Source organism: Vanellus vanellus, assembly GCF_965231255.1.
Source record: "Vanellus vanellus genome assembly, chromosome: 2".
Classification (NCBI taxonomy): domain Eukaryota; kingdom Metazoa; phylum Chordata; class Aves; order Charadriiformes; family Charadriidae; genus Vanellus; species Vanellus vanellus.
Genome location: NC_138906.1, coordinates 133722270 through 133742932, shown reverse-complemented (window position 1 = coordinate 133742932; position 20663 = coordinate 133722270). Strand labels below are relative to the sequence as shown.

At 38.5% G+C, this 20663-nt stretch overlaps 1 protein-coding gene across 1 annotated transcript in view; it reads left to right on the top strand.

Moving 5' to 3' along the window:
• Positions 1 to 331: 331 nt before the first annotated feature.
• Positions 332 to 20663, top strand: part of NCOA2 (nuclear receptor coactivator 2) — a gene marked incomplete at its 5' end in the record, with an annotated part of 76322 nt that continues 55990 nt past the window's right edge. Inside the window, 2 exons of the mRNA XM_082499003.1 lie at positions 332 to 414; positions 1323 to 1495. Of these exons, the coding sequence (XP_082355129.1) occupies positions 332 to 414; positions 1323 to 1495 (256 nt within the window). The remainder of the gene's footprint in view (positions 415 to 1322; positions 1496 to 20663) is intronic.

Sequence of the window (20663 nt, the reverse complement as noted above, 5' to 3'; positions counted from 1 at the left end):
TGCAAAATTGCCATGAAAATTCAGCAAGCCAGGCACAAAACGTACTTACCTGCTTTTACATAACTGGTAACAATCGGAGACGATAATGTTTTACTTGCCCACCACGAATTTTCTTCTACAGGAGTTTTGTATAACGTTTTGTGGGGTCATAAACATGGTATTTTTATTGGTACCTTTCAAACAAACTCTATTTCAAATGATAGATTTGCCAAGTAAAAACCGTGTTGGGTGTGGACCAAGAAACTTAGACATACGAACAAAGAACTCGTGACTTTTCCACCATAACCTTTTCTTGCACTTTCTTCCTTCTAGTTGCTGATATGTGTTCAAGATGAGTGGGATGGGAGAAAATACCTCTGACCCATCCAGGGCAGAGTCAAGAAAGCGCAAGGATCCCGATCAGCTTGGACCCAGGTTAGACCATTTATGTCTGAAGACGTTGAAAGAGAAAGACTTAGAAGAAATGTTACACGTGCACATATTTTTCACAATCATTAGAATTACAGTCTTGCTATTCTTGCAAAGAGAAGTCTGTACCAAACTACTCTGATTCAGTAATTCTGCGTTGTTGTGGGTTTGGGGATGGGGAGTGGGGGGAGGTATTGTATTTTCTTATTATTTTCTTGTTCGTTTTAAATCCAGTCTAGTGTCAAAATGTACAATTTGGGTGACAATACAGGAGCTACACACAAAAATGTTTTTTGGCTAATCACTGCAGAGAGTCTTCAGTGACTTCATCTGGCAATCTTAAGATTTTTACCACCTCTCTTGTACGTTGTAATCAGGGACTTGAAAAATATTTTGCAGTATTATGGCATTTGCCTTACCAACACAAATAATTGTTAAAGCATAACCACTCATTCAGCATTTTTTCTTACGGCTGTCTTTTGTAATTTCATGAGAAGGTAGGGAGTATGGATTGTTTGGTTTAACTTTCTAAGCTGTTTTATTTTTTTATACACTGTCATTATTTTATACTCCTTGGATTCTTGACACGATGAGGAAGGATGCTTGTGACTGTTCAAATCCCACCCCCCACCAGTAAATGCTGTATTTTGAACGTCATATCCCAAACCTCGTTTGAAACAAAAACATGACTAGTGGGAAAAAAATAAGTGATGTCTTTTTAAATGCTCCTTTGCTTGTTTCAGAGGAAATCTTTCTGCTGGAGCAACTTGTAAGTTACGTTATTTGTAGTGAGAGGGGGCAATTCTCTCTGTTTTTGTTAAACTACTCTCAAACCATTTGAAATCATCTTTGAGCTGGCCAGAAGGCAAACAACCTTGCATTAAACACACCATTTTTATAAACTCCTCTTTCAGCCCTAAAAGAAGCACTGAGAAACGCAATCGTGAGCAAGAGAATAAATACATAGAAGAACTTGCAGAGCTGATTTTTGCAAATTTTAATGATATCGACAACTTTAACTTTAAACCTGACAAATGTGCAATCTTGAAAGAAACTGTGAAGCAAATTCGTCAGATAAAAGAACAAGGTAAGAAGACTAATTAATTGACTTTGAATGTTTTCTGTGTTGATTATTACTTTATTTTTGGCAAACCTGATAGTCTCTTCAGCTTTTCTCTAGCAAATTCCCAGGTTTTTTTAATCAGTAATGAAAAATGCTGTAATGTCATGTAAACGGAATGTGTTAAGTATAATGTTCAGTATTTTAAAAATAAGCTTCACAGAAAATTCAGAAATTGCCTCGAGAGAGGGGAAAGTCAGTCAGTCCAGTGTGTGCATCTAATGGAATTGAAATCAGTTGTGCTTTCACAAAAGTTACACTAGCAGATGGCTTTGGGGGAAAAATAAGACTGCTTATATACTCTTACATGGATGATGGATCCATGTAAAATAGGAATCATTCAGGAGAGTGGGGTATGAAAGGATTCTGCATCCCCCTTTTGCTTTCTTTTGTTGGTATGAATAGATATTGTGGACTAAATTATCTGCGTCCCTTAAATGATGACATCATATCCTCAACTACAATAGATTTGAAACTATTCTAATCTCTAGATAGGGTCCTGTTATAAATGTAAACCAGAGAACGTGACAGTTTTCTTCCTGTTCTTTGTCTAGAAGATTACTTTTGTATTTCTTTTCTCTTGATATATTTCCTATTTAAAGGAAAAAGCCCAAATCTTTTAGAAACTTTACATGTTTGGAAGTGGGTTTTGCGGCACAGGTCTATCTGGGCAGCCATGCATAGCACTGCAGGTGTTTGGGGCAGATTCAGATTCTCAAAGTAGGCAGGTGCGTATCATTTTTCTTTTAATGTAGAAGACTGCAATCGCTTTATAAACTGTGTTTAGAGTGATTCCTTTGGTTTTCAAACACTTTAATTAACATCTTTCGCTTTTTCAGTATTGTGTGATTTCTGTGGGAACATAATGCATGTGTGAAGTTATAAAAGTGGAGATTACGTGTTGCATAATTTAGATACAGATTTATTTCTGAAACAGATAAGTAGATCTGCAGTTTTAGACATCAGCCTATTCAAAGCTAAATGGAAAGTGGGAAGTGTCAAATTCTGTCAACTGCCTCCAAAATGGCTCTAATTGATTAATCTTCAGGAGTGTTCCTATTTCTCTCCTATTTCTCAGCTTGTTCTCTTCTTATTGCTCTTAGGTTGCAATAGTTTTTAAAGTGGATATTCTAGTGAAGTTGCCGTGCCCCGTATTGGAAGTATATCTCTTGCCCTGGCACAGTGTCCATCATCATTTTGCACCTTGCTGGCTTTTGAGATTTTTTTTTTTTTTCCTGCTTTTCTTTTCTGCTTACTTTTCTCACTTTCAGTTTTGGATTTTTGTTTTGCTGTCACCAAGAGACACATTCTTCATATCCTTACCTGAGAAGGAATAAGGACAAAAAAATTGTGTTTTCCTGGGAAGTGGGTACACAGAGAAAAATCTGTTAGTTCACTTGGTAATTCTCTCAGCAGTTCTAGAACATCTAGTCTGAAACTATTCTAACTACATCTATTCTAACTAATAGCAGCTTTGGCAAATCCAGGGTTTTGTTGTTCAGGACCAATATCGCAAAACCAGGTTTCATATTGTTATAAAATGTTCACACTCATCTGACCAGGTTACATGTAAATTATTTAAGCCAGCGTGGGCCAGAATTGTACCAGAACTGAATGTGCACCTCATTTTCTAAGCTCATAAAGTTTTGTTGCAAAAACAGCTGAAGATACAAGTCTAAAGACAGACTAAAATGCTATGAATACTGTTTATTTTGACGAGTAAAAGTAGTTTGCAACCCTTGAGCAATAAAGATACTAAATTACTCTTTATGATGTTGATTTGTTGCACAAGGTTCTTCAACTGAGAACAATTAGACTGTCTGATAACTGTTTGGGTTTTTACGTAAAACTCATATCTGGTACAGACTAGACTTTAAGCCTCTCTAAGGGGCATTGCAAAACACTGAGACCTTCAAGTTGGTCATTAATAGCATTTCAGGATCTAGAAACAGAGATTAGAATATTTGAAATTATCCCTTTAAATTAATCTGAAAAATTTATACCAATTTCTACATAAAAGCTACATCTGTTTGTTGTTATAGCAAATTTAAATGGGTTTTCCTTTTAAGAAAAAATTCTCATGACAGCATATTCTGAAACACAACATTGTTTTGGAACAGGTATTTCATTAACAATAGCAATCACATATAGTAAACTTTCAAACTGCATAAACAGTGCACCGCACCTATACTCCTGTCAAGTGCCACAAAAAACCTGACCTAAGCAGGGCAAACACACTAAAGACCTAATGAGGCTATCACAATTGCCGTCTCATGTTTTTTAGGTAGTTTATCACCTCGCATTGGGAATCCCGCACTTATATATACTCATCATTTAAATGCATTAACTTGTAGGTTGTTCCAAATCTTTCGGATTGTTTTTCCAATGCCAAGACGTGTTAGAAGACCTTTGCAATGGTCAAACACTTGCATTATCTTAACAGTATCTATTTCTAAAACAAAGTCATGAAAATAATACTATGCTTGCATAAAGTGCTATGAGACTCAGGTTAAAAATCCTTCTACAGTTATGGTGTTTTGTTGATTTTTAGTGTTAGGTGAAATACCTGTAGGAGACAACTAAATTAACCTCCTGAAATTCCCACGCGAACACGGGCAAATTAAGATGGCTCAGTTTTTGCGCAAGGGATCTGCTCTGCATTTCTTTAAAAGACAGATTAGATTACATTAGTGAAAACTTATTTTACAGTTTTATTACTTCAGAGTTTTAGTGAAGAGTTCAAGTTTTTGAAATAAATACTAAAAATTGTACACAAATTTTCTTCTTTGTCTATAAACAGAATTGCACATTAAGGTCTAATTACCTACAAAAACGCAGTCAGTTATAAATACCTTGTAAAGCCACTGAAAGCAACAGGTTTTATAGCTACTACTGAGATTTGACAAGGAGACTTTATTCTAGGTTCTAGGAATGAAAACGAGGAAGGAAGAAATACAGATTGGTATTCGTTTCCCATGCCGAGCTTGCTGGGCTGGTAGCTGAAAAAAGTAATAGATTTTTTTTGCTCCAGTAGTACTATGTAATTTAGTACAATGTTATCCTGGTCTATTTTATATGCAAATACATATTTGCAATACTATCTCTGTTATCTTTATATCGTTTCTCACAGCGTATGCTTCAAAGATTCTTTAGTTGTGGTATGTTAGCGATTCGGTTTATTACAATTTGAAAGCAAGTTATAAATATATGCGTGTAACTGAATTCATTAGAAGAATTAAAGATATTTGGAAGATGTAGCCATTGTGTGTAGTTTTAAATGGGTTGTGAAATGTTTTCAGTACTTGGGAAAATGAAGACAAGTTTCTTTACAAAAGCTTAATTTTCTACGGAGGACCTATATTATCTTGCCGTAATGGGACAGAGATTTGTGGATGTCCAGAGGAGATGAAAAATTGTGATTTTAGCATGAAGATGAAACAGAAGTTGTACTCATGTAAATCTAAAGTGTGTATTTCTACTGGGGATTTGAGACTTTTGTTTCAAGCACTTGGGGAAAACATTCAGTTTTTTATTTATGCCATAAAAGTGATAGGAAATGGTGGTTTTATGGTTGCGTTACACAGTACTGGAAGTGTAAGCTTGCCTGTTACTTGCAGTCTATGTTATGTTACTTTGCAAGAATAATAGTCATATATGTTGCAGATGTCTTCGTAATGTACACAGATGTGTACCAGCACAGTAAGTTCCGATTTGCACGTGCTTAATTAAAAAAGCTTGTTTTAGGCAAGTGTGAAGACCACTGGGAATAAATGTTCCATTATCTGCCAGACAGCCAAGAAGCTATAAAGCAATTTGATTGTACTTAAGAAATATAGTAAATAAGTAAATAAGTAAATAAGTAAATAAGTAAAATAGTATCTGATTGATTTCAGGATCCTACCTTATTTTTAAGAAACGACTTCAGCACTTAAAACAGATTCATTTCGGTTGTATAAGTACTGCTGAAAATGTTTTCTCATATCTGAAGACAACAAAATTCTGACAGCAAATAAAAGGAGTCTGGATTCTCTTCTTACAATTAGTTTACAATTAGTTGAACTGTTTCATATCAGTCTCATTTGTTTTCATACCTACAATATTCCTTTTCCTTGAATCTTGTCATCTGCCTGACTCCTCTTTTTCTTTCTTATTATTGTTTTGGTTGCTCTGTCCCCCTTTAGCTGATTTTTTTTCCTTCTAGGTATTAAACAGGATGTAAAAATGAAATCTTTGTCCTTGGTTTAAAGCTCTTTCTATCCATCATGCTAACCTTAGTCTCAGCAGGTAAATAGCTCACATTTTGAAGCAGAGACTATTTGTTATATTTCACTGCTTGAACATCTCCTGGTTCAGGCTTTGAAACCTCCTTTTCTTCATTATCTAGTTGTGCTTTTACCCTCTTCTCTGGATATAAGCAATGCAGTAGGTGCAGAGAATATTGAAGATCACCTTAAGCTTCTTCAGCAGTTTCTCTGGCTAAGCAGTCTCCTCTGACCCCTTCAGTAGGAGTACTGAAGAATGTGTCCTGACTTCAAGTACAGGACGTGTTTTTTTTTTTTCTCAAGTCCCCTGAGTACCTTTTATTAAAGTCCAGGTCTGTATCTCTTATTTTTCTCCTTCTACTCTCCATGCCTTTCTGTTTTCTGAAGCCTTCTTTTAGGATGGCACCCACCTGTCTTACTTAGGTTCACATACGGTGGCATATAACCTACTGTGCCAAAGTATTCCCAAATGAGATTTTATGTCTTGGTTCCATTTTCCTGCAGAGTCCAGCTTTCGTGCGTCACCAGTTTTGTGTTCTGTAGATCAGCTTTTCAGTAGCACAGGGAAGGGATATCAGGGTGGTGTTTATCGGTCCAGTTGTTAATGTACACTTTTGAGTTGTCAGATCTTGTTTTCAGAATAGCCTTACAAGACAGACCTTGGATGAATGAATCACCATGTGAAAGCTAAACAGTGTTGGGAGAAGAAGTACTTGGTGAGCAGAGACATGCAAGAGCTACGCAACCTGTATGAATTGAAAAAGAAGACTTGTTGTTAATCATCTATATCTTCTTTTTCTGATTTCACATTTGATAGCAAAACCAGTTTTTGCTTTCCCATAGTAGGACTACTTTGTAATCAGAGGGTCACTCCAGCAGATAGTCTACTGTTGCCTCCAGCACCAGTATGCAAGTAAAATCGCTTGCTAAAGGAAAACAGCATGATCTTGAAGCTGTAATGAGGTGTTACTTTGGCTGCTGTTCCTTTGAATTTATCAGATCTGAATTTAGATTCATATTTCACAAGGTATTTAAGCAACTGCCTAACTTTAAGCAGATGAGTAATCCCTGGTAAGTCAGTGGAACTACTTAAAGGTTTAAAGTTATGTGCATAAATATCTTACCAAATCAGAATATTAGGACAAGACTTGATTTTTGTTTGGGTTTTGTTTTGCAAATATTTCAGTTGTCTATTCTGCTGTAATTATTTTTTTTTATGTTAATCATATTTGAGATGGCAGGAGATTTAAAATTGATACTAATTTTTGAATCTTTTTTTTGAAGGAGTTCTGCATGGCTATTATTACTTATATGTGCTGTACTTTCAGGCTGATAGGATTTTAAGACTGAATTAAGTGTCAGAGGAATTTGTGCTGTGAAGTCAAGCAATTTGTGCAGAACATTTACAAAAAAATCTATTACTGAATTTGCTTTGCTGTCTCCTCTACCTACAGCTGAGTGATGCACTGAAAATGGCTTTGATCTTCCTCTGTACATTGTAAAGCTTTTTGGCTGAATATCTACTGATATTGACTTTTACTACTTGCGTGCCTCCAGAGAACTACTGATTCACTGGAGATTTTAAACTGGTTTTAGGTAATGCAGACCATCAGTTTCTTTTCTGGCTCTGATGAAAAGTGGTCATTAACCAGCAGACCCATCATATGGAAATTTCCTGGGGTTTGCTTATTTTACTGGAGTTGTGTATTATTCAGACTAGTTGGCTTAGGCCTTATCTACACGTAAGTTATGGCATTTTAGCTGTACTAATGGTTTTCTGTGGAAGCACTGTTATAATTTAATTAACATAACTTATGAGAGGAGTAGCTGAAGACACCTTTATCACATATAGCTATGTCCACACTGGGCTTAAACTATTGAGGGAGTTGGGGTTGTTCAGCCTGGAGAGGAGAAGGCTCTGGGGACACCTTATTGCAGCCTTTTGATACTTGAAGGAAGACAGAGAGGGACTTTTTACTGAGGCCTGTAGTGATAGGCCAAGGGGCAATGGTTTTTAGCTGAAAGAGGGTAGATTTAGATTGGACATAAGGAAGAATTTTTTTTACAATGAAGGTGACGAGACACTGGAACAGGTTGCCCAGGGAAGCTGTGGGTGCCCCATCATTGAAAGTGATCAAGGTCAGGTTGGACAGGGCTTTGAGCAACTTGATCTAGTGGAAGATGTCCCTGCCCATGGCAGAGGGAGTGGACTAAATGATCCATCCTTAAAGCTCCCTTCCAACCCAAACCAGTCTGTGATTCTGTGATTCTCTTGCCTTAAGAAAACAGACAAAAATAGTCATCAAACTGGTAATCAAAATTGTGAAACCAGTGTAAAATCTATGCACTTAACAAGATTTAGTGGATTGTTGTTGTTTTTTCCTTCCTAATCATGGTTAAAGTCCTAGCTGCTGTTTTAGAATAAATATAGCCTTGTTCCCCAAAGTTAATAAAACTGTTTACTTGTCATCTGATGATGAGATTTAGGTCAATTTTGGTTTTCTTTATTTTGACTAGGAGCAATAATATAGTGGTCCTAAAGATGTTGACGTGCAGGCTGCAGACTAACCTGCAGGAAATGAGGCAGCTGTTGGAAGCCCTGGTTCCCCCATCCCTTGCCTTCCTCTTGGCCAGGAGTTCCCCTTCCCTTCCTTGCCCTGGCAGTAGCAGTTGTGCGGCTGTGTGGTGAGCCTGAGCAGGATTTTCACTTTGGCCGGTCTGGTGAGGGAGGAAAGGATCTGGCTCCCCATGGCTCCTTGCTGGGGCCCCCTCCAACAGCAGTCCAAGCGTGCCAGCAATGACTGAGTTGTGGGCTAACGCCCACAGCTGTCTTGGCGCTGTTGGGCGTTGCAGGGTGTTGGGCGATGACTGTCACTTAACAAGACATGTCTCTTGTCCGTGGACTTCAACTTTGTCGATGATGGATGACTTCAGTTCTAGGGGTAATTTGCTTGAAGTTTTAGACTGGAAATCTAAGCTTTGACTCCAAGTTGTGGCTCAAAGTTGAAGAGAAACTAAATGTTCACTCCTAATTGTTGGGACAGCAGGCTTTTTCGGGTGGAAATAGTAATTATTGGCAGGTGTTGCAGGGAAACTTCCTTGTTTGTCTTGCATACTACTTGTGTTTTGCATTTCTTTAATTTTTACTTTATTTTGCTTCATAACTTTTAAATGACCAAGAGAGAAAATCATTCAGATTAGTGGCGCATGATTTATTTTATGTTCTGTAGCTGCAAAGATGGTTGCAATCTAAGAAGTCTATAATGCCAATGTTGGGGAATGCCATAAAGGACTGAGCTTCTTTTGCTAAGTGTAACACGCTTTGGGGGATATGTCTCAAGTGTTCCCTCTTTGTTCTTTGCAGGCATATTTTCATTAAAGTTTTGGGTTTGTTACTTTAATATTTACCGATCATAGAATGGCCTGTGTATTTTTTACTTCTGGGATTGTAGTAACAATGTCTTGTATAAGAAAGATGCAGACATCTCTTCCTGAAGTTTAGGATTTTGGAGGCCACCTCCTTGCAGACAGTGTATTGTTCTCAGGCTGCATTTAAACTGTCACTAAGAACTTTAAACTTGAAAACTTTACAGTTTTTCTTTTGCAGTTTATCATGTAATCTCTTATGAACTGGAAACATCACAAATGCATTTAGCATTTTAAATTTGGGGAAAAAATAAAATAGAGAAATACAGGCTGACATCCAGCCCTCCATGGTGTGAACTAAGCGCTTGAGTCTAGTGTTTCTCACCAGCTGCTCTGTCTTCAGAGGTGTCTGGTCAATAAGAAATACTGAGTTAGGTGCTAAAGAAGAATTGGGGGCTGCTGATTTGAGTCTTAACGTTTGTGTTTGTAGTGTCTTATTGCTGGAAGGTATGCCGTGTAAAAGGTGCTGATTGTAGAACACCAGGGCTTGCTGTGTGCTTTAGATTAGTGAATGCGATGTACTAATCTCAGCAGCGTGTAAAGCAAGTAAGTGAAGAAGGAGACTTCATGTTACCTTGACTGTCTCTGTGGAGCTTAATTTATGGAATAGCAAATTAATTTACTGAGAGTAGTGATGATACTTCAGTCAAAATAAGATCATCTATTATAAGGAACCTAGCTTTTGTTACACAGCTTTTATCTTTTCTTTTTTACAGACTGCAGCCTGAAAAGTGATAATATAATATTTACTCACAATAGGGTGCAATGCCTTTCATACCATGTTTGAATCCTGAAAACCTGTAGATTCACTGCACATTAAAGGGGTATTGATCAAAGGCTCCTCTGTGTTCAAACCAGAACCAAGATAATTGCATCTGTTCTAAGTCGTGCATTTTGTTATTTCTGTAAAAGATTCTACATATGGACAACTGCACAGTTAGTTAGGAATAGGGGTCCTTGAATGAGAAATGACTGAGGATATGAAAGACAATTGCTACTTCAGCTTTCAGTTTCTTTTATAAAAACACACAGTGTGCAACTGGGGAGAGAAACATAGACCCAAGTTTGAAGGATGACGTGGTAAATGATCAGTTCCTTGCTCCATCGTGTACACTGTTGAGCTCCTAGTGAATGTCCTCAGACAGATGGTTAGAGAGCCAAGACACATATACCTTCTGTTTCCTTTCATCATTAAAGTGTTCTGGCACATCTATACGTATTTTACAAAATAATGGGTACTCTTGTGTGCGTACTACACAGACATACTCTCCCTCTTCCCTCTGAAAGCAAACCACTCTTCTTTAGGTTGCACAAGATCACAGCAGATATCAGAAGATGGAGACAGAAAAGTACATAAATTTAAGTTCTGCTAAAGTAGAAAACTTTCAAAGTAGATGCTCCATTACTGGAGATGCAGCAGATACTGCCCTGTTACCTGAAATAGTATCCACATGCCCCTTTGGAAGAAGCAGCAGTGTGGTACCTCTTGTGACTGAGGCTGTATTCATCTTGAATCAGAAAGACGTGTCCCTGCAAACCTTGCTTTGCTTACCGATGCAAAGCGAAATGGAGATATGCGGTGTGCCTGTCACAGAGGACTCGTTAACAGGCAAAGGCAGGATATGGCCTGACACCTGGAATCTGTGGCCAAATCCCACCCATACATAAGGTGCAGATTCCTAGTGGAAAGTTAACTGAGATTTGAAGCAACTTACAGAAGAAATTGGTAGGTTCTACCAGCTCTCCTGAACAGATTTGAATGTCCTTCAAAATATATACTGTAATTCAGTGGAGGTTCTTGGCACAATGGCGAAACATTTTGGGATGTGGTTAGACAGCGTGGTCCCTTGTCGTCTTGTGTGATCATGAATAGCATTAGCCTTTTACTGGTACTTTTTCTTCTGAGGCACAATTTCCTAGAAAGACTTGGAACAATCTGCAGTTCCCATGATCCTTCTGAGGGAGATGTCTTCCAGAGACAGGTTATTCTATGTCAAATTAGGTCTGGGCCTATGTTCAACATGGAAGAGGAAGTGTGCTTAAATATAACAATTGATTCACTTGGAAATGGAAAAAAAAAGAGGAGGAAGAGATGTCAAGGTTGTAAATTCTAAATATAGATCGGAAAATTCAGAGGGACCCTCATTTAGATTTTTCTTGGTTTGTTTGTTTTGGTGTTGGGTGGAAAAATATCGAGGTATTTTGTGCCAATAATGTAAAATTCTTCCCGTCTTCCTTTTTTTCTACAAAACCTTTTACCTCCTTAGCTTAGGAGGAAATATTTGAATGTTTGAGTTTGTTTTTCTATCTTTATTTATTTCTTAATAGCACCCTTGACTTTTCTGAGCGCAATGCTCCCTGTCACTAGCTGTCAAAAGTGATAGTTTATGTAGAATGAATTTTCTTTGTATTTCAGCCTTTGTCGTTTTCTTTTCTCTCCTTTTTAATAATTGTCCTGCATTTTGTTTTCCACTTCTTCCTCAGTTACGCTCCCTCTTGCCTTCAGTGCAGCTTTTTAGCCATAGTTTTGGGACCAGCATTTCTGTACCTGTGTCAGTTTTATTCCATTCACTGTTGTCTCTCTGACACTAATTTTTCTCTTAGTGCTGCAGTAAGAAATCATCAAATCATTTTAGGGAATGTGACCAAACTTACTAATAAATCATTGAGTGTTACACTGATCGATATCAAGGATTACTGTGATTACCATTAAGCTTGGAATTTGAGTCACCATCTAAGTGCTAGAGATGCTGATTTTAACGAGATGTTATAATACAGCTGGTCAGGCCATTGTACTTAGTGTTCAAAATATAATTATGTGTTAGCACTTGGCAATCTAAAATGTAAAGATGCCCAGTAAGCCTTTTTTGTTGTTGTTGCGGTTTTGTATCAGTGATACAGGCAGAGAAGCCAGTCCATAAAAACTTTATTAAATGTAACTGAGGGAGGATATTGGCTTTCTCAGGGTCGTTGTGAGTTACTGTGTAAGAATATTCCTCCTTTCCCTGAGCTCTGTGATGGTCGTGGGCATTGTCATTCTTTCTGTGAAGCTCAGAATATATCCTTTATCTCGACAGTTTAAACCCTTTCCAAAGGTGGGGGTTTGGTTTCTTTTGTTGTTGTTGTTTGTGGGGTTTTTTTGCTTGTTTGTTTGGTTTTGCTGTTGTTTTTGTTGTTTTGTTTTGTTTTGCTGCTAAGTACTTTGGCCCAGATCTACCAATGGCCTCAGATTTAGATCCTGAGCTGAAAACCCCTTATCCTTAAATGTTTAGGCTGAGGCAGACCCATAATCCTGTGGAAATAACAACTATTATTTAAAAGGTCTCCCCTGTTGGTGCTCTAACGGGAGAAGTGAGGAGCAGGCACCCATGTTCCTTTTTGCCAGCGATTAAGTAAATAGCAGAATGGAGGGAAAGGTTCTGGATTATCACTTCTGATCTGGTGCCCAGGCTTGGCGGCAGACCTGCATTACCAACCTTCGTGCCAAGGAGGGATGTGACTGGAGTCAAACCTTAATCTTCAGCATTTCCTGGTTAACGCCACATTTGTTCAGCATACTCAATGTGACCATTGCCAAATTGGGGGCACCTCACTCCCAGCCTGTTCCACGTCAGGACCTTGGGGCTGGTGGAAAGCAGCGAGGCTACAGAGCTGGCTACAGCAGGGCCCACCGCCACAACGTGCAGCATCCTGGGCACAAACTGGAGCACAGGAAATTCTGTCTCAAGATGAGGAAAAACTTCTTTATTTTGAGAGTGGCAGAGCACTGGGAACAGGCTGCCCAGAGAGGTTGTGGAGTCTCCTTCTCTGGAGATATTCAAACCCCTGTCTTCCTGTCCAGCCTGCTCTAGGTGAACCTGCTTTGGCAGGAGGGTTGGACTAGATGATCTCCAAAGGTCCCTTCCAACTCCTACCATCCTGTGATTTTTTTGATCCTTTCCAATGAGCTGTGAGTTGCCCACAGTTAGGGGAACTGTTTTTAAGGCAGATCAAAGCTTCTCCTCAGAGGACAACTGATAAAGCTCACTAAGAAAACAGAGAAAGCAATAGGGTTTGTGTTTAATTATTTCTCTGTTTAGGGATTATACTGACTTATTTTAGACTGGGTGCTGATCCCTACTTCATGACTCTGAAATAAAGAACAAGAAACTATAACGCCTAATTAATTAAGTTGTAAGTATAGTTCAGTCTATTGAAGGGAGCCCATTTGTACCTATCAGTTCTATTAGCAGGCATTTTAAAATGTGACAGAACAAATTAATGTAATTGAGATTAAAAGTGACTTTTTCTGGATGTAAATCTTAGCAACGAGGTAAGCCAAACTTTTCTAGGGTAATGAAAAAAGATCTTATAATTTTGGCGAATATCTTAAAGGATACGTGTTGATAGTCATTACCATCCTTCCAACAGCCATGCTGTATTCATAATGTACCTGAAATAATGTAGCCACTGTTGGAATATATGAAATGAATCGTAAACACAGTTTCATAAAGGATTTGCATTAAAAAATTCCTTCCTTAAAAAGCAAGAAGAGGGGCCCCAGCTTCTATTTCTGAACACTGGGCTATTATAGGAAGAAAACTTTACTGGTACTTAATGATTTAGAGCTTTTTTGTAAAAGATTTATCTACTACAATCTGGTCTATTAGAAGCAGTAGGAGCCCTGCTATCCATGTTAGCATGGACACATTAAATTAAACTTGTTTCTGTTCTTCCTTAGCTGTCTTCAATTATCTGTGCTCCACTTTGGCTTACACTTTATTATGGAAACTTCTTTCTTTCCTGGGCTCATAGGGAGCCCATGATCCATCATATTTCTTTTTTTTTTTTTCCCCATATTAGGTCTCTTGAAAACTTTTGCAGTCGTTGATGGCAATTTATAAAAGCAAAATATCTTTGCCTGTTCTTGTGAATGATCTGGTGTGTCACAAAGATTTATCATCAGCATCCTAAAATAAAGAAGATATTTTGTAATCATGGCGATGTGGCATTCGAAGAAAGGGAGTCATCTGTTTCCTTTTAACAGTTGGTTGAGTACATAAGAGTGAGGCTTCAAGAAACGGGGTCTGGCTAGATTAATACTGCTTTGCACTATGTTATTTTGGCCTAAGTTTTGGAAACCTATATGTTTAATTAGCTTGGCAATTGCATCTGCAGATTCTAGTCTAAAGAGTATTAACCCTGTATCTTATTTTCAGAATCTTGCCTGTGTTTTTACGCGTCAAAGAACCAACTGGAGAGCTGTTAACTTTTGTGAAAGCAATATATTATTTCTGAGACAGTGATGGAGCCCTGATTTGAACAAAATTATCAGATCCTGCCATACTTCTTGTCTTTGAAAACATCAACGCAGCCAAACTGCTAAAGAACATCAGGCTCCCACCATTTAGACATTCATATTAATGCTGTTTTTAGAGATGAATTATCAAAACAAGATGAGGTTACTCATTAAGTAAATATCTAACACTTATAAAATTGTAAATGCCAAAAAATACAGTAAAATTTTCTGTCCTAATTCAGTACATACCAAAGAAAATAATTACTCTGTTAAACAGAGTGATGCCAAATATTTGTATCTAATATTTCAGTGCAGAGGTCAGTTAGCTTGGCTCTTTCTTTTGCAATTCAGCCATATTAACATAAGAGATTTTGAGCCAATGCTGATGGATGTGTGGTGTTTGTTATCATGTAGTTGAGTGGTTTACATGAGTGTTTTGAAGTCATCTAAATACCAACAGAGGCAAAACTGTTTCCTGGATATGTAAGTGTATGTGTATACAGCTGCAGATACATATATTTGAATCTGCTTATCTGATTCTAGAATAGAATAATAAGTGACTGATTCAATTGAGCTTATTTGGGGGTAAGGCACTGATAGCCAATGTACTTGATCTACTATGTGTACTCCTTTGTTGTGTAAGTACTGTATTTTAGGCACTTACAAAATATTCTAAATTACACCACAACCAGTAAGAGCTTTGAAATTATACCAGTTACTACACGTTCCTAGGAAGTGAAAATGAAACAAACAAACAAACAAACAAACACCACCCCCCAGCATTTAAAAAAGCATTTTAAACCAGTGAAAATTATAAATTTTTAGCACCGTCCTGGATTTTGGTCTTTTGGTAGGGAAATCTCCTGGGCAGGCAACACCTTTGATGATTAATTTATTTACGCTCTTTCTCTAGCCAGTCAGTATACACTGGGAAGATAGTGTTAGTGGTCTTTTTGGAGAAAAGAGAAATAATATAATTTAAAAACATAGGAATATATACACATACACATGCATTTGATTTATCAGTTTGCAAGTTAAGCACACCCTTTCATTTTATATAAGAATGTATGTTGAACGTAATCAAATATTTTAATAAGCTAAGACATGTCTTAAAATCCTGCAGGAGTAAAACTACACTCAGTTTATATTCCTTTCTGCTTTTTTTGAAAACTTAGTGGAAAAGGTCAATGTTGCAGCATGTCCAGGATGTCCACAACTTTCCACTCACAATGTGGTAGTTTGACGTATTTTCACAGTTTAAAATGAGGGATGGGTTGAGAAGTAGTTTCTGGGTCCAGGGTTGCTTTTAGTCTTAGTTTAGATTTCCCTTAAATGGTAGGATGACAGTTGTCCTTCTGTGTCTTTACTGATAAATAAAAGTACTAGAAAAAATCTCAGCAGGGAAAATATTTTACGTGCTGTGTTGTTTTGTACTTGTATGGCGTGCTGGGGATGGATCAAGCTGTTGTGAATTTGGGGTCCCAGGCAGAACACCTTATTCTTCAGTTAAGCAGCATCAAGTGGGTTGTAATTCTGGGTTTTACTTCTGTCCCCAGTCCTTAACTTAGCAGAAACTAGCGACCTTCTGAGGTCATTTGAGGTGTGAATAATCTCTGCCACTGCATTAAGTAAGATAAATCTGGGAATAGTAGGTACATATTTCTGCAAATAACGCCATTTCTGGAAACAACGTTGTCACTTGTAGTTGCCGCTGTTCAATCCGAGAGTTAGCAATCTTTAGAGAAGCTATTGAAGTGTATTTGTAGAGGGTGAGACTCAGCCTCAGAGCTCTGAACAGAGCCGTGTGCCGGAAGCGTGGCACTGCGGTACCCCAGCTCATGGGGCTTGGAGCCCACCGGCTCCCGGGGTGAGGGGAGGATGGAGGGGCCACTTCCATCGCTGCCACCTGTCCTCTTCCTCACTTCCAAGAAGTAGATCATTGAGTTTTGTAATAACGAGAGAAAATAGGGATTGTAGACGTGATGATGGAAAAGACAGGCAAAATGAGAATGAGGAAGAGAAGAAACCAAGGAAAAGGTGGTAAAATGCATATTAAAGTATTTAGCAAAAATAACATGCAGAGTTATCAGGCTTCTTTCTGTCCAGCAGTGAAATATTATTGGTGAGTTGAATTTCATTATTTTTGTCCTTGTTCCAGTTTAACTTAGCTGGGGGCAATTATTTCTCAGGCGGTACAGAAGTGGTATTGGGAGACAAAAATGCTGAACTGTACAAAAAAAAAAAAAGAATAATGGAGAAATGTCAAAATTATTAAGAGAAATGAAACTAGTATTAATTTTATGTATTATTACTTCCGTTTGTTGCTGTTCCTAGATCCATCATGGCTTTTCCGTGCTTGTTTTACTTTCAGTGTCCATGAAAATTTTATACGCTGGCTACTGCTAATGAATTTTCTAAGAGCAGACATCACTCAAAGCTTGAAAACCTCCACGAATGCTTACCTGTGTTTGGTGTGTTGATGCGAATGCAAAGCTTTTCGTAGCGCTAGTGTCTTCCTGATGCTTCTTTACAGTGGGAAGGTGGGGCGGGTCCGCGTGGGACGGGAGAGCAGCTGTGCCGGCTAGAAGTTGAAAACACCGCGAAGAAGAAGGAATCGCGGTGTTGTAAGTGCTGTTAGTCCTGAGCGAGTAATTGAGCTTACCGCTTTCTGAGGGCTTTTCGCTTAAGCCCTGGGGTCACTTACCACTTAAGTGTGCTTCCAGCGGCAGTAGTAATAATAGGAAGCTAAACCACGGGGGTGCGATGAGCGGAGCGGGGCACGGGGAGGCACGGGACGCTGCTGGGCTGAGCGGGCAGGTGGGCACGCAGCCCTTTCCAAGCGAAGGGGAGGCCGAGCCCTGCTAACGAGGGGGCTGTGTGTCAGGGAGGTGGGCAAAGCTGTGCTCTTAGATTGCTCGCAGTGAATAAACGTGCCGAGAAAAAGTGCAGCTGTGCTTTTTTTTTAATATGCACTGCAGGAGATTTCAGCAGCCTGATGATATATCGTGCATTAATGTTGAAAAGATAAACACATTTGGAGAGCACAGGAAGGCCTTGTGTTTTTATGTTAGCAGAATGCTTCCTAATGAATAAGAACGTGCTGCTGGCTTCACAGAGCCATATGGCAGCTTTTCTAATTTTAGTTCGGTGCAGATGCATAATTCTCCCTTGTTTTACCTCCTAAAACCTTCCTGAGATGTTGCATAGTTTTTCCTGTAAGACTTGATCTACAGTTTCTGAGGGAAAAAATGTATTCAAGAGCCTAATAGCTTCTTCGCTCTGGACAGATGTATGCTGCATGATGAAAGAGCAACCCCACTACATAATCACTTCCCTAAAATAGTAGCTAACTTTATTCACAGGCATGGGATAAGCTGGTCTTAAAATTGATTGCTGAAATACTTGCTGTTTCTTAGGCCCCGGTCTTTTGAAAAATTGCTTGCTTTCAGAGAGAAAAACCAACTTATGTCGAGGCAATGGGAACTGGGTAAGAAATGCGCATGTGGATATGAAGTTCCACGGGAGCCATGGATCGCAGTGCTTTGAATTACGCAGCTACAAGGCAGAGCTGCTTTCCTGTGGTTAACCGAGCATCAAAATAACTTACACGTTCTTCACTGCTTTGCTTCATCATGTGTAGTGATCCAAAACTATTCACTCTACCAAATACAAGCTTTCTTTTTTGTTGTTGTTTTTTTCTCTGGGTTTTTATTCAAGTCGATACATTTGAAGGTACTTTTTGTATAGCCTTGTTCATGTTAAAAACCTCCTGTCCATTACCACAGTCAATATCATTACTTAGAAATAGTGATGCAGAGATGTTACTAAATCTAATATTTCAAATATTATAAAATCTAATACTTAAAACTGTCATGTCCACTAAAATTTAACAGGTTGCTAAGTATACTTTCTATTACATATTAACATTAGTTTTTAATACTATATCTGCCCTTATCTTTGGCCAGTTACATACTTTTACTGTTTCCTTGTTTGTTTGTTTGGATTTTATTTTTGCATGGCAATTCAGGAGAGGTCAGGACCACACAGTGTAAACTTACAAACACGAATGAGGCAAGATAAAAGTAGTTGGCTAATGCGTACAAAAATGAGGAAGATAAGTTGTTTTCAAGACAGCTGCAGTGTAAAGTTTAACTGCATGTTTAAACATTATATAGCATTTACAGTCACTTTCAAGTGATATTGCTGTTACTGTTATAAGCATCTTTCGTGATTTGTGTGATTTTTCTAATGAGCGGAGTTGAGCTTTCTAGTATCCCTCATAATAAATCTCTTTGCTTACTTTTTTTACCTATTATAATATAAATGAGGGTATATGATTTGAGATGGGTGTGACATTTCAGTAGCAATTCCAGAACATTCTGAAGAACAGGAATTATATAGGGCACCTGAGAAAACCTGTTTTAAGCAGTATTGGATAATAAATTTGACTCTGCCTGTTCTCTTGATGTTTTTCCTCGGCAGTTTGTAGAGCACGGGCACTGCCCTGCCCAGGATTTCACCAGCATCTCTTTTTTGCTCCTCTTGTTCTATGAAGAACCTTAAGTGTTTCTCCTACGAAAAATAAACTAAATGTGTGCTGGTGCAAATTTTCTCTTTCAGGTTACACTTCATCTTTTTGCTATCCCTACAGAGGCTACAGTTTCGTTCTTTACTTCGAAAATGCATTTTGGCTTTGCAGAGAGCAACGAGGGGGAAATATTTCTGTAGCCGGTTTCATTAAGGAAGCTGGAGTAGAGCTTGAATGCAGACAAAGAGAGCTTTTCAGGTGGTTCAGCTGGTCCCGCCTGCCCACCTGTAGGAAGGGTGGGTTTGAAACACAACCAAGAGAAGGCGATGCCCGTCAGTAGCACTTCGGAGTCTGCTGTCAGAAATCCAGAGGGAACCGACATAGCTTGAGTTGGGAAGACGGAAAACCGAGAAGGCTTCCTAAGTTAAAATGTAGCAGGAGACTTCAAACTATTGCTTTTGGCTTCTCTTTCTCTGACTTACAAATTTCTGTTAAACTAATGTGATTTCACAAAGGTTTGCTTTCAGAATCTGGAATGAGCTTCAAATAAAGCTTGAGGCTTTCCCACTGGTAAATTTGTCAGAAAATATTTGTGAGGGCTTTTTTCCCCTTCTTTCTTCTGTATATTAACGTAGAAAAGTAAATACAGTTTATGATTACTAGGAAGATGCCCAACTGAAAATATTAATATGTATTTTAGTATATTGCTGCTTATACAATTGTAAACATATCCACAGTTTAAAGTCTAAATTACACACATCACTAAAATGCTACATAATTGGATGTACATATTCTTTGTAGTATCTCTCTCAGGAGTACTTCTATTTTATTTAATTTTTTTTTCTCTCTCTAGGCTAAACTCTTAATTGAGCGGAGCTAATAATTATTTCACGTGCGTGAAGTTTATTCCGCTGTAATTTAGATAAAATATGCTTGATCCCTGGTAGCCATATTCATAAGGATGGGGCCGGTTTCTAATTTAACGCTCCCCCTCTGTTGAAACGCCCGGAGCCAATGCTGAAGCTTAACCTCCAGCAGAGAATTTGCGTGGGGAGGTGAAGCCATGGGAAGCCTCTTCCCACCCTGCTCACTTCCTCCACCGGCACAAGGCTCTATTTCTCTTTCCATACTAAACCTCTGCTCTTTTTTTTTTTTTTTTTTGCCCCCATGCCCATAGGATGCCTGGTAACGCTTTCCCGGCGTTTTACGTTTGAACAGGGGCATCGCTGTTCCAGGAGGCAGCATCGCCGGAAGGTGCGGGATCAGGGAACCGGTTCCCGCTCTCCGTGTTAGCGGCCGCAGTGGAAAAACGTAGCGGCTGTGGTTAGTCACAGGGTAATACCAGCAATTCCCACGGGGCTGGAAAAAAAGGCTTCTGAGAGGCTTTGCAAGGTTGGGCCTCTGCAGCTATTTTCCTAACCCCTAGCATTCAAAAATCATTAATCTAGTGTAGAAATAATAAACTCTCTGTGCTTTTGATTTGCTTGTAGGGCCCCCAATGAACCTAAAAAAGATAGGAGAAGTAGAAAAAGGAAAAGTAAACTTTACATTTTTGCACCACTGCTTAATGCCAGAAGCTGGAACTGTTAAGAAAAACAAAAAATACTGATTCGTGATAAATGCGCGGGTGTTGTCAGCACT